The sequence below is a fragment of the Dipodomys merriami genome, unplaced genomic scaffold (assembly GCF_024711535.1).
Source record: "Dipodomys merriami isolate MVZ:Mamm:240054 unplaced genomic scaffold, mDipMer1.0.p SCAF_29, whole genome shotgun sequence".
Classification (NCBI taxonomy): domain Eukaryota; kingdom Metazoa; phylum Chordata; class Mammalia; order Rodentia; family Heteromyidae; genus Dipodomys; species Dipodomys merriami.
Genome location: NW_027204381.1, coordinates 18,726,136 through 18,739,690, shown reverse-complemented (window position 1 = coordinate 18,739,690; position 13,555 = coordinate 18,726,136). Strand labels below are relative to the sequence as shown.

General features: G+C 41.6%; 1 protein-coding gene across 3 annotated transcripts in view; it reads left to right on the top strand.

Annotated features, from left to right (window-relative positions):
• The window catches only part of Sik3 (SIK family kinase 3), a 181,032-nt gene that overhangs the window by 126,290 nt on the left and 41,187 nt on the right, over positions 1–13,555 (top strand). For all 3 annotated transcript variants that reach the window (XM_070038536.1, XM_070038535.1, XM_070038537.1), the window contains exons 5-6: positions 7,875–7,999; positions 8,729–8,852. In XM_070038536.1, the coding sequence (XP_069894637.1) occupies positions 7,875–7,999; positions 8,729–8,852 (249 nt within the window). The remainder of the gene's footprint in view (positions 1–7,874; positions 8,000–8,728; positions 8,853–13,555) is intronic.

The window sequence follows — 13,555 nt, the reverse complement described above, 5'->3', positions numbered from 1 at the left end:
TAAATGTCGACTCCCAGAATGGCTCCCTGAGGCAGTTTCCGCTCCCGTGCTTCTGCTTTAGTTGGCAGCCAGTACATAGCAGAGATCTGGAGGGCAGCTACGGAAACGCCAATATTTTGGAAAGAATTTCCAGAGTGCCTGGATTTAAGGTACTGTGGAAGAATTTGACCTCAGTGCTGTCCATTGCATCTCTTTTTTTAAAAAAGGGGGGGAAATCGGCTGGGTGCCAGTGGCTCACATTCCTAATCCTAGCTATTCAGGAGGCTGAGATCTGAGGATCTGAGTTCAAAGCCAGCCAGGGCAGGAAAATCCATGAGACTCCTATCTCCAATTAACCAGCAAAAAAAAAAAAAGCTGGAAGTGGAGCTGTGGTTCAAGTGGCAGAGCAGCAGCAAAAAAGCTAAAGGGCAGTGCTTAAGCCTCTCAAAAAAAAGTTAAAAACACAAGCCATCCATTTAGTATCAATTGTAGATTTGGGGTTTGAGTGGAGTCTTAGCGATCTTGAAAAACAATCACACCCTACTAAGATCAAGAACAACTTTTTGTTTGTAGAGTCTTACTCACCATAACTGTGTTCCCAGAATGTCTCAGATTCCCCACTATGGTTCCCCACACAGGGAAGGGAATGAACTCATACAGAGTGGGGACAAGGATGGTCTGGGGTGACCTACTTTAAACAAACTTTTAATCACAAGCTTTAACTTTAACATTCTTGTCGGCTTTGTGTTCTTTTTTTTTTTTTTTTTTTTTTTGGGTCCGATTGTGGGGCCTGAACTCTGGGCCTGGGCGCTGTCCCTCAGCTCTTCAGCTCAAGGCTAGTGCTCTACCACTTAAGCCACGGCGCCACTTCCGGCTTTTTTTCTTTTTTGTTTATATGGTGCTGAGGAATCGAACCCAGGGCCTCATGCATGCAAGGCAAGCGCTCTACCACTGAGCCACCTTCCCAACCCCTGTTTTGTGTTCTATTTGTTTTAATATTAAGATTACTAACTTAGTTTAACCTAGGATGTGTTCCAGCAAGACACATTCTATTCAGGTTATAGCTTTTGTACCACTTGGCATCCTAAGGTTGCACTTGAGGATATGTAAACATGCTGACTTGAGAAGCTGGGATAAGAATTCTCCCCAGCCATAGGCTTTTCTTACATAAACATCTGGTTTGTGTACCTTGAAATTGTTGTTGCTTCTTCTCAGCTTCCAGGATCTCCATGCTATCATCTATTAATTGCAAATCACTTATTTAGGTGATAACTAGAAAACAAAAGAATTGAAGGATGACAATTGAAAGAGAGAAGGACATAGAAAAGAACAAAAGAAATTTATCAGCATCTTAGTGAAGCTGCAGAAAAACGACAATTTTGAAAATTTTCAAGCATTCATAATATGTACATACTACATTTATATAAAATGTATACACACATGTATTTAGTAAAATTCAATATATTACCAACATTTTAGTGCATTATTTTTAATTAAAAATGTTATTTACTGCCTAAAACTTGTTATCCTTTTATCTTTTAGAAACAAAACAAAACAAAATATGAGCTGTGCCTGGTGCTATACACCTGAAATCCCAGCCTTTGAGATGCTAAGGCATGAGGATTATGAGTTCAAGTCCAGCCTGGGCTATGAAAGGAGACCTTGTCTTGAAAAAGCATAGATAAACAAATAGTTGTTATACCCATTTACTATATTTCCGTTTGATATCTTAAATTTGTTGAAAAAAATTTTCTGTTGAAAATTTAAGGAAATTTTACTGCATCGTATATTAGAAAATTACCAGATTGAACTCCAGACCAGTTGCTTACTCCTGTAATCCTAGCTTTCAGGAGGCTGAGACCTGGAAAAATTAAGATTTAGAGCCAGCTTAGGCAGAAAAGTCTGAGAGACTCTAACTTCAGTTAGTCTACAAAAAATTAGGCAGGAAATGAGGCTTTTAAGTGGTAGAGCACCAGCCATGAGTAAGAGCATAAGGAACTAAGTTCAAGCCCTTGTATGGGGGAAGTTACCTGATTGGATAATTGAGTTTCCATAATTCTACCTTCATATAATTTAGAAATATGATTATAATATACTCACTTAATATTTTCAAGAATTCTAGTGGATTCCATTTGCATGGCTTGTAGAAAGTGTCTCTCTGATGATGAAGTTTTGGGGGCTTCTGGCTTTTTCAGAAGGGTAGAATGCAGAAGGTTGGGTTATAATATATACAAATAGCGAGGGTTTTTAGTGATCCTGTCTGCTAAGTGTGTTGGAGGAAAATACCAGATCTACCCCTGAGAATGCCAATCTCTTGCCGGTATCAACCCCACCCCCAGAAATAAGTTGATTTCTTGTTTCCAACAATGAAGTTTTCTCTTGTGTAAATATCCTCGGTCTGTCAGCAGTAGCTTTTGGCATTACTTCTTTATTAGCCCCTAGTTAGGAAGTTGAGCCAGGGTTTGGAACGGATTTCTAAAAACTGAAGACTTCCCATGGCCTGTTCTTAAGATTGAAAGGATTCCTAGGGGCTTTGAAGCACACCATCACTCATCATAATTCTGACTCTTGTTTTGTTCAGTTCTAGAACCTTCAGGTGACATGATTTCTAGTCCACTAATACAGTATAAGAAAAGAAAAACAGCTCCCTTATCTGTGTCATATTCCATTTTAACAGTCTGTATAGCAGTCTAAATCCTGTTTACATAAGGATCTTCTCTTGGTGTTAATCACTGGCTCTTTGAGTCACCTCTAGCAAGTACACCAAAGTCCTCCACTTCCCTGCCAGTCCATTGAGAAATTAGCCAAGGGCAGAATTATTTCTGCTTTTGGTCTTTGTCTCTGATGGCAATTGTTGAGGTTGTGGGTCCTCAAAAGCTTTCTGATTTGAAAAAATGAAAATTTGTCACAGTGTTTTCTGGTCCAGTTCTTCATATAGGATAGATAAATGTCCTTCCCACTTTCCTTTTTTCCTTTTTTTCTCTGCTCTTCCAAGTTTATACAGGGAAGGGAAACTCGGGTACTCCTAGAGGGCTTGGCTGCTGTAGCTTACTGCTGAATCTCTTTACATCTGCTTTGGATTGTTTTTTGGTCAGCCAAAAAAGAAGTCAAGGGTATTGCTGTGAAGTGGTGGACCAAATAAGAAAATTTCCTGTTGCAGTTTTGTTCTGATTTTTAAATTAATGCCACTCATTTCTCCCTCTTCCCCTTACCACATTACACATAGCCAGTTAATGATAGCCTTATTTTTAGGGATTCAATATATAACCCTTATATAGCCCCAGGCTGAAGATCCTGCCTAGGATAAAGAATTTCAGCTCTCATACTTGGTGTAGTAAGCTCTGGTAGTTAAACCATCCTGAAAGACAGACATATGGTTCAAATTAAAGTCTGCTGCTGTGCATTAAGAGAACGGGTTTTAAATTGCCATTTCAGGCTGCAGACAAATGCTAACCAGCTAGGGTGTTGGGCATTGGGAAGGAGACTTAACAAATTATGGTAAGAACCAATTAGGAGTAGAGCAGTAAGTGAGCAAAGGCCACGTGGCTGGAGGGACACTTCCCCACATCACAGCTTCTGCTGTGTTGGAGACCCATCCTAACCCACGCCTCATGTTCTCATTCTCTTCTCCTGAAACTCTTCAGACTGTTTTACATGATAAGGACATTAATCCTTCCCATTGCCCGCAGATAAACACTAACAGACATCATTTTTTTTAAATCAACCTTGGCATTTGAGAATTATCTGAAATTAATGGTTCAGTGTTTTAATTTGTATTCAAGATGATGTATAAATCTTTATGTTCAAAAAATTAATTACAAGAGATTTGAGCAAGAGATTTCTAAATATTCAAACTGTAATTTGAGACTGTCATCTGAGACTGTCTTTGAGACTCTAAGCCTGTCATCCTGTTGAATGGATTTATCTTTGCTTTTTTTCCAGTGTAAGTTTTCCATAATTATAATCAGTGTATGTATAATTTACATGCTGCTTTTGACTTTTTACATTTAAATCAGGAATTTCCCCATGCTATTCCATATGTAGTCATCATGTTTAATGATTGCTTTACTTTACTTACCCATTCCCTATTGTAAAAACAGATATTCTGGAAAGGTCTTTACCCTTTCCTTTGGCATTTATTAGTATATATCAAAACTACCAGCATATTTACTTAACCTTTTGAACTTAACACTGAATCCTCTCATCCCTTCCCTTGCCCTCCTCTCCCTTGCCCTCCTCTTCCCCACTTTCCCCTCCCATTCCCTCCCCTCCCATTTGTGTATTAAGCACTGAATGTCTTAAGTTTCCATGTTATTTTTGTACTGTTCTTGTTCTGTGCTTAATTTAACTTTATCATTATAGGGCTGGGAAGGTGGCTCAGTGGTAGAGTGCTTGCCTTGCATGCATTAGGCCCTGGGTTCGATTCCTCAGCACTACATAAGCAGAAAAAAGCTGGAAGTGGCGCTGTAGCTCAAGTGGTAGAGTGCTAGCCTTGAGCTGAAGAGCTGAGGGATAGTGCCCAGGCCCAGAGCTCAGGCCCCACGACCGACCAAAAAAAAAAATTCAAAAAAATTCATGAAGTTATCATTACATTTACTAATGTTTGATCTAATACTGTTCTTCATCTTGGGCCATGTGAACTGAACTTGAGCATGTGATAGTATGGTTGATAGTACTTGTTCCGTGAAAGCAAGCCATTAGAATGATCCCAAGCCTTCTCCCTTTTTCTTCCCAAGACTGATGAGCTGGGATAGTTCAGCCCTCCAGAGTTCTTCCAAATGACTAAGTACCTGTGGTTTTAGAGGAGTGATTAGGATCTTTCTGTTCCAAGGCTTGTTGTTACTTCTGAGGGTGACAATTGAAAGGATCACAGTTTAAGGCTGGCCTAGGCACCTTCCTACCACTCATTTCATATCTTCTCAAGGTGAGAAGCTGTGGATTGATGCTTCCTTACTATCGGCATCATTTCATCTCAAAGCTTTGGATGATATAAATCATATGCTATTACTTCCTTTCTCAGAATCATTTGGTGGCTGCCATGAGCTGACCACAAAGTCTCATCTCTGAGCATTGTCTTTAAAGGGCCTTCTCTGCCCAGCCCCAATTCACCTTTCCTGTCTATCTCTAGCATTAGTAGACTGTTAACATCCTGTGTTTACATTCTTTCTTAAGCCATTTCCTTTCTATGCCAGGCCTTTTCCTCTCTTTCCACCTTTAAAATATCATTTATTTTCAAGGTCTAGTCAAATATTACTTCCTGTATAAAGTGTTAACTGATTTCCTGCAGAAAATATCGTGCTAATGGCTTCCTCCTCCATGCTTCCACAGCCCTTTGTTTATACCTCTCCATTCCAGCCATCACTCTGCCTTACAGTATACTTAGTGGTATTATGTATTTATACCCTCTACTAGTTTGTGAACGAATGCAGGGGACATAGTTTTATTTATCCTGGTCTCTACTGTGTGGGTTTTTTTTTTTTTTTAATATACAGCAGAACCTCAAAGAGTCACAGAATTAAACTTCTATAAACTAATTGGGCTAGTCCTCTCCTGAACCTCTGGGCTGCTAGTTCCTCTCACATTAACGATGGCAGTGGGCCAGCTACTAGAGCTTCTCCCTCCTAGTCATTCCTTCCAAACTTCTAAAATTATCTTACTGATCACAGGGGTTTGGAGGTCAGGACCACAATTAGAATCATGACAGCAATGGGAAACTAAATATTTTCATTCATCAATGGACAGAAATGACTTCTCTGAAGTCTTCCTGAGTCCCTATAAGAAATGTCCCCTACTTATCTATACTCACATATTACACATAAGACCTATTCTTCTATCTCCTTTAAAACAAAACAAAATGAAACACCTGTCTCTCTTGTAAAGATGTATTCTTCCTCTACTTCTTTAGGAACTCTTTTGTTCTTAAACTCTTTCATAATACCTAACATGATGTTTGTTACAATGAGTACTTAACTGATGTTGCCTATGAATGAAATTGAATGTAAAGCCTTACCAACTAATTTTTCCCCCCTCCTTTATACAGGGTTAAACTAAATAGCCTAGGCTAACCTCTAACTCATATTTCTCCTGCCTCAGGCTCCCAATCTTATGATGTGTGCTACCACTCTTGGCTATTCTACAAGTATTGAAACACAAAAACTTTAATTTGCACCTAAGGTCTGCATACACTGAACATTACCAAGGTTTTTCTGAAGAGAATGGATAGTAAGTTCTTAAAAGGCTCAAGAAAGGAGATCTAGGGAGTGGCACTGTGGCTCAAGTGGTAGAGCACTAGCCTTGAGCTGAAGAACTGAGGGACAGCGCCCAGGCCCAGAGTTCAAGCCCCAGGACTGACCAAAAAAAAGAAAAAAAAAAAAAAAAGAAAGGAGATCTAGGAGTTAGAAGTCTTTGGGAATAATGTAGAAAGACAACTCTAAAACTTGGTTTGCAAGGATCTACCTGCACCAGGTCCTTTTCATGACTGGCCTTCCTCTTTCCCATCATGCTGATGAGAAGTAGGGATAGTTTCTGTATCTATTAACAGTCTAAGCCCAGGGCCTAAACAGGTTAGCTATAAATTTTCCTAATTAGCAGATCCATTATATAGGATATTTCTCATGTTGGATTCCTAATGCCTTGTCTATGATTGTTAACATTTTCCTCCTTGTAGAGGGGGAGAAGCACAAACTTAATGGCACAAGTTTGTTTATTGATAGTCTGAACAGTAAATCTTCACAAAGAAAACAGTGTCAAAGGAAACAAGCTTTGATGATGGCTCATGTTCTTAGTATTTCTCCTAAAGACTCACTCCTACTCTTTCCACCCCTTAGAATAGTAGGAGGGAGCTGAAGCCAAACTATAAACCTTCTCGTTCAGTTTGAAAATAAGTTAACATGTTCTTCAGAAAAAAAAAATGACGGTGAAAAGCAGGGAAGGAACTTTCATCCAGTATGTTATCGCTGTACCAGGAAGGTTAGGGGACCAGAGTCGTGAGCCCTGTCTTCAGGGGGTACTGACATGAGCTCCCAGGTTTTAGAGAGAGACACACAGACTGAGAAGCATGCAGAGCCAGTCAGTCTTGGTCATCTGTGGTTTCGTTGGTCACTGCATCTCAGGATGGGCCAGGCAGACCTTGTCACAATAATGGAGAGCCACAGCTGCCTGGGGGTAGATTCCACTCTTGTCTCAAGACATTTATCTGTCAGATCTTTTGTTCCTGGAGCCCAAGGTCAGTCAGTGTACTAGAGAAAGATTGAGCAAGGAGACAGATATAAAATGGAAGCAGATAGAGAGACTGAATGTCTTTTTCCTACTTTTAGTTTCTTTTGGAAGTCTGCAGGACTAAGTGAAGAATCGGTGCTTTTAAAAAACAAACAAAAACAAAAGCAGCCTATAAGTCCTTGTTATATTAACATCAGTCATCCAGTCCCCTCCATTATTCCACTGAGGATGAAAGCTAGGGCCTGGAGTACCTGTAGGCAAACTCCCTACCACTGATCTACCCACTAATTTCATTTCATTCTCCCTCCCTCTCCTCTCCTCCTTTCTTTCTTCCTCCCTCTCTCCCTCCCTCTCTCCTCTTTCTCTACTTTCTCTCTGCCCTGGGGCTTGAATTCAGGACCTGGGTGCTGTCCCCAAGCCTTTTTTGCTCAAGACTAGTGCTCTACCACCTGACCTACAGCTCTACTTCCAGCTTTTTTGGAGGTGTTTAATTGGAGATAAGACTCAGGGACTTTCTTAACCAGGCTGGCTTTGAACCTAGATCCTCCTGAGTAGTTAAGATTATAGGTGTGAGCCACCCAGCTTCAAACATTCTCTTTTTGAATTTTATATTCAAACCTGACGATTCCAAACGTTCATCTAATGACTACACGAGCCGTGTCCATTTGTCTTTCTAGATTTCGGCTTCAGTAACCTCTTCACTCCTGGGCAGCTGCTGAAGACATGGTGCGGCAGCCCTCCCTATGCGGCTCCCGAGCTCTTTGAAGGAAAGGAGTACGATGGGCCCAAGGTGGACATCTGGGTGAGTAGCTGCCTTCTCTTACTCCCAGCCAGCCCATCACCAGATGGCACCCATCCTCGTCCTGGAGGACGCTCAGCACTGCATGTGAGTGGAGAGCATGGTCACACACTCTTTCCACTCCCCATTCTGCATGCAGTCTTCTCTCCAGCACTCATTTTAGGGGTTGAGCCTTGGGTTTCAAACCAACCCTTTCACATCTACAAAAAGCCCAAGGGCCAATGCGGCTGGGCACCCTTACCAAGAACAGACATTATTCTTTGTCGTTGCGGCATGCCTTATGCCTGAACAAGCCCTGGGGAAAAATTGGGGATCTTACCCCAAATTCAGGTCTGGAGGCAGAGTTGAGCTAACTGTTCAGATGCAGGTTGGCCTCCACACTGCTGCATGGTATGTCATAGAAAAAGAAGACTTCGGGGCTGGGAAGGTAGCTCAGCGGTAGAGTGCATGCCTTGCAAGATTGAGGCCCTGGGTTCGATTCCTCAGCACCACATAAACAGAAAAAGCTGGAAGTGGTGCTGTGGCTCCAGTGGTAGAGCGCTAGCCTTGAGCTGAAGAGCTGAAGGACAGCGCCCAGACCCAGAGTTCAGGCCCCATGACCGGCAAAAAAAAAAAGAAAAGAAAAAGAAGACTTCCATCCTTTGTTGTGTGACTCTCCATCTTCACAACTGTAACAGCCTCTCTTGTCTCCTCTGGTGGATTAATTGTTGGTCCTCTCTGTTTGGGGTGCAGAGTCTTGGCGTTGTCCTTTATGTGCTTGTGTGCGGTGCCCTGCCCTTTGACGGGAGCACGCTGCAGAACCTGCGGGCCCGGGTGCTCAGTGGAAAGTTCCGCATCCCATTTTTTATGTCCACAGGTAAGGAACTTGTCAGCACACAGCTACTACTGGGTTCGTGGAAACTGAGACATGCTTTGTTATCCCAGGGGTTTTGTAATGGTGGAGAAATGACATACTTAAACAACCTTTCTTACTGCTGGTTAGCTGTTCTGACACCCGCAGGAGGCAAGGTTTGGTAAGAGGAGGACCAGCGTTGGCATCATCACACAGCTTTGCCTGTGTTTGAATTTGGATCCTGCCTATTACTAAGTCTGTCAGAGCTTTAGCTTCCTCAAAGTATAAACTGCTATGTGGACTAAGTTAAATAATGTATGTAAAGGGTCAGTAGACCCATTCCACAGTAGTGATGCAATAAAAATTCCTGTCCCCTACTCCTGTTCATTATAACAAAATGCTAAGGGGAAAGCAGGCTTTAGTCTTCATGCCATTCATTTCTTTGGTTGTGTCATAGATAACTAGACTCAAATAATATTATTTTTTTAAAGAAGTGGGCAGTAGGGTAAGTAGTCCTTGCAAAAATTTAACACCAAAAACAGATACCCAAAGTCTACATTTAGCAGATACTTGGCATCTACTGGGATTTTTGTTTTTGACTAATTAGGGGGTTTGAGATAGGGTCTTGATATGTAGTCTAAACTGGCCTCCAGCTCACAATCTTCCTGTCTCAGCCTCCAAAGTACAGGGATTGCAAGTGTGCACCATCATGCCTGATTGTACAACATTTTCCACCGTATATATGTATATAGCTATATATGTACATATATATGTAGACATTTTCAGGATAGAACTGGGTTTTGCTTAATCATCTGTTTTCGTTTTAAAGAATATATGTTGACTGAATTGGCAGCAAAATATAAGTACATGGGAACTGCACTTTAAAATAAGTAGAAATGTGGACTAGATTTAACTTTGTGTCTCTTCAGAATTGATGACTTAGTTGTATATGAGATACTGCTGAATGCAATAGGGAAGCTGCTCAGGCTGGTTGGTGGTGGGAGATGGTCTGGAAGGGTGTGGTCAGAGAAGGAGACATTTGAGCAAAGACTGAAAGACAGTGAGACTGTGTGAGAGTGCCCCTCCCCCCCTGCAGCAACCCCAGGGAGGGAATGTGCTCCAACACTTGAGCACCTGATGGATGTGTGCTTAGGAGGGAAGGGTGGCAGCACAAGGTAAGGAAGGTCACAGAGGTAAGGGAAGCCCCACGGAGGGCTAGTCAGTTGATGGAAAGGCTTGTTTTACTATGAGTGAAATGTGAAGAATTGGAGGGTTTGACAGAGGAATGACATGGTCTGATTTGGGGGTGTGGGATTCTCAAGATTTGTTATGAAAAATTAAAACATACAATAATTGAAAAGTGCTCTAGTTCTTTCTTCTCATTGCCTTCCACTCACTTCCTCTCATAGCACATGGTTTAGGCTCTTGTTCCTGTGATCCACCAAAGCCATACTTGTAAATCCAGCACCCAGTTCTGGGTCCTCTTCCATGACTGAGAAGCTCCACAACTCCTCGCTCCTCTCTTGGGACATTTGTCTTCACTTTGCTTTCAGACAAGCAGACTCTGGATTTCCACACTAGTCATTCTGTAGACGATCCCTCTTTAATTCCTTCATCTCTGAACACTAGTATGTTCCAGTGCATAGTCCCTGACTGCCCCAAGAGTGGTCTCATCTTGTTGTACTCAGTGTTACACTGATGATTTCAAATACATGTCCTCAATTCAACAGCATCTTACTTTGATATCTAACCTGAGGTATCAGTTCAGGTGGACACCTGCTGCCTAGGCAAACTTGACAGGTCTGAGATATTTCTCCCGTTGAAGCTGTCTTCCTCAGTTATCCCCATCCAAGTTAACAACACTTCCTCCATGTTGCTCACACCAAAACCTTTCATTGACCTTTTTTTTCTCTCTTTACATCCGATTAAATGCTGAATGTTGTTGGAGCCCCACTGTCTAGGTTCAGCTTCTAGTTCTGCCACTTAGTATTTCCTAGCCTCAGTACCATCACCTGCAAAAGGAGGGTGGCAATGTTAACATCTCATAAAGAGTTGTTACAGTGCTCAAAGGAGTCTATGTTTATAAAATACTATGACCAATGTCTACCTAAGAATATGTAGCTTTCCTTGAATTTGACTTTTAACCAGCACCAACTCTATATCATTCTGGGAATCTAGCCACCAACATCATTCATCTGAGTTATTCTAAGTCTCTTGCTCACTGGTCTCCTTCCTTAGTCTTTGTACCTTTGGCATAGTAGTAACATAGTAACTACAGTGATCTTTAAAAAGTTGCTGTAAAAGTCGGGTGTGGTGGTACATGCCTGTAATCATAGCACTTGGGATACTGAAGCAGGAAGATTGAGAGTTTGAGGCCATCTTTAGCCTACATGGCAAGTTAAGAAAAAAATCACCCTTAATTTTTTTTTTTTTTTTTTTGGTGCCAGTACTAAACTCCATATCTGTCTTTTAGCTTTTTCTCTCAAGGTTGGCTCTCCACGTCTTGAACCTTACCCTCATACCTTCACTCTGACTTTTTGATGGTCAATTGGAGATAAGAGTCTCATGGACTTTCTTGCCTAGGCTGACTTCAAGCCACAATCCTTGTAGCTCAGCCACTTGAGAAGCTAGGATTATAAATGTGAGCCACCTGTTCCTGCCTAGGTAACTCAAGGTGGTCTGAATTGTTTATTCAATAGACCAATTGGTTTTTATATGTTTTTATTATTTGGGTTATTTTGTAGATTATAGGTGACTTGAAGTTTGTTGTTGTTTTGTTTTGTTGGTGGTGGTGGTGGTGGTCGTGGGGCCTGAACTCTGGGCTTGGGCACTGCCCCTCAGCTCTCAAGCTCAAGGCTAGTGCTCTATGACTTGAGCCACAGCACTACTTCCTGCTTTTTTCTGCTTACGTGGTCCTGAGGAATCCAACTCACGCCTCATGCATGCAAGGCAAGCAGCCTACCACTGAGCCACCTTCCCAGCCCAGGTGACTTGAAATTTTAAAACAATGTCAATCTACTATAGAGTTGGCATTTTTTTGTTGTTCCAGGCAAAACAGATTGGGTTCAGACCCGTGTTTTAGGAGTTCAACTTCTTATAAGATCTCAGAGCACATCCTTTAGATAACCTCCAGCCTAAATTGTGGAAGGGTCAGAGGATAAAACTTTGTTTTTCTGGGCTATTACAGAGTAGAAAACCTAGATGGCCATACATGTCAACAGTGCTGTTACTGACCCCCCTCTCTTCCTACTAGAAGGTAGCAACTTAAATGTTTATGAGTATCAGATTTATTCACTAACTATATATTTTTTCAACCAAGGGATACCTACGTGTTAAGGCTTAGTTTGCCCTATTCCTCTAGTTTACCACCTGCTAGGAAACATAGCAAGATTGTTTATTTAACTGAATGAAAATTAATTTACAGTTAAAAAAACTTCAGTGATGGTGAGTGCATAGAGATCTCTTGTGGACAATATTTCCGAGCCTTTATTGATTAGACTTCATTGTGACTTAATTAGTTGTAATACTGCATAAGCATTTTATCACTGGGAATGCAAGACCCAGGCTTACATAATGCTTCTGATGGAGAATATACCCTGCAGCTACTGCCAAAAAGCTTCCACTTACAGACGAATAGCTCTTCCCTGTTGGGCTTACTCATCAAGAACCACACAGCTCCTTGCATGGCTAAAAGCACTTTGTTTAGAGAGAACAGGGCAGGAGAGAGAAGTTGCTCACCCACCAGTCTCTCTGCACTCACGGGCTCAGAGTTCTTTTTTGGGGGGGGGGTCCGGTCGTGGGGCCTGAACTCTGGGCCTGGGCGCTGTCTCTCAGCTCTTCAGCTCAAGGCTAGTGCTCTACCACTTGAGCCACAGCGCCACTTCCAGCTTTTTTCTTTTTGCTTATGTGGTGCTGAGGAATCGAACTCAGGGTCTCATGCATGCAAGGTGCTCTACCACTGAGCCACCTTCCCAGCCCTGGCATTATTACTTATACTCAAAACAACCCAGTGAGTGAAGCTGTTATGTGAGGTAAGGTGTGATGGGAACCACTAGTCCAGTAAGATTTAGGAACACCCCCAAGGTCACACCTCTAGTACGTAGCAGAACTGACATTTGAACCCTGGCAGTCAGGCTCCAGAGACCATCTACCTTGGACTGATTACATTTTAGTTCTCAATAAATACATAGCTGACAATTTATTCCAAGTAAAAAGGATTCCTGGAGTGGATCTGTTTGTCCATCTACATCTGCATAATTTTATCAAAGAAAGAGTTCACATGTAGTGGGTATTAGCTTGGAGTAAAACTGAGGTAGAATTTTATTCTATAATAATAATTGATAGAAGAACTCAGAAAAGCATCTGAATAATGGTATGTTGGTATGAGCAGCAAACCTGTATGAAGGTGAGCTCTAAAATGGACAACTCTTAGTGGCACAGTATAGGAAGCTGGGGCTTTTCAAAGTGGGGGCTAGAATTAAATATGGGCATCTCCATATTTAATGTCACTTCATTGCTGGCTCAATTCTGGCAGCATCACAACTACCTGGAAAAAATAAGGAAATTCAGCTCTAGAGTACTTGCTTGCCTAACATGTCTAACTTCTCACTGGTGTATGGTTGGTGATTAATAGCATATTGAATTAATTGAAAAAGAAAAGAAAGAAGGTCCTTGCCCTAAAAACTAAAACCAAGCCAGGAACTGGTGGCTCACCCTGTAATCCTAGC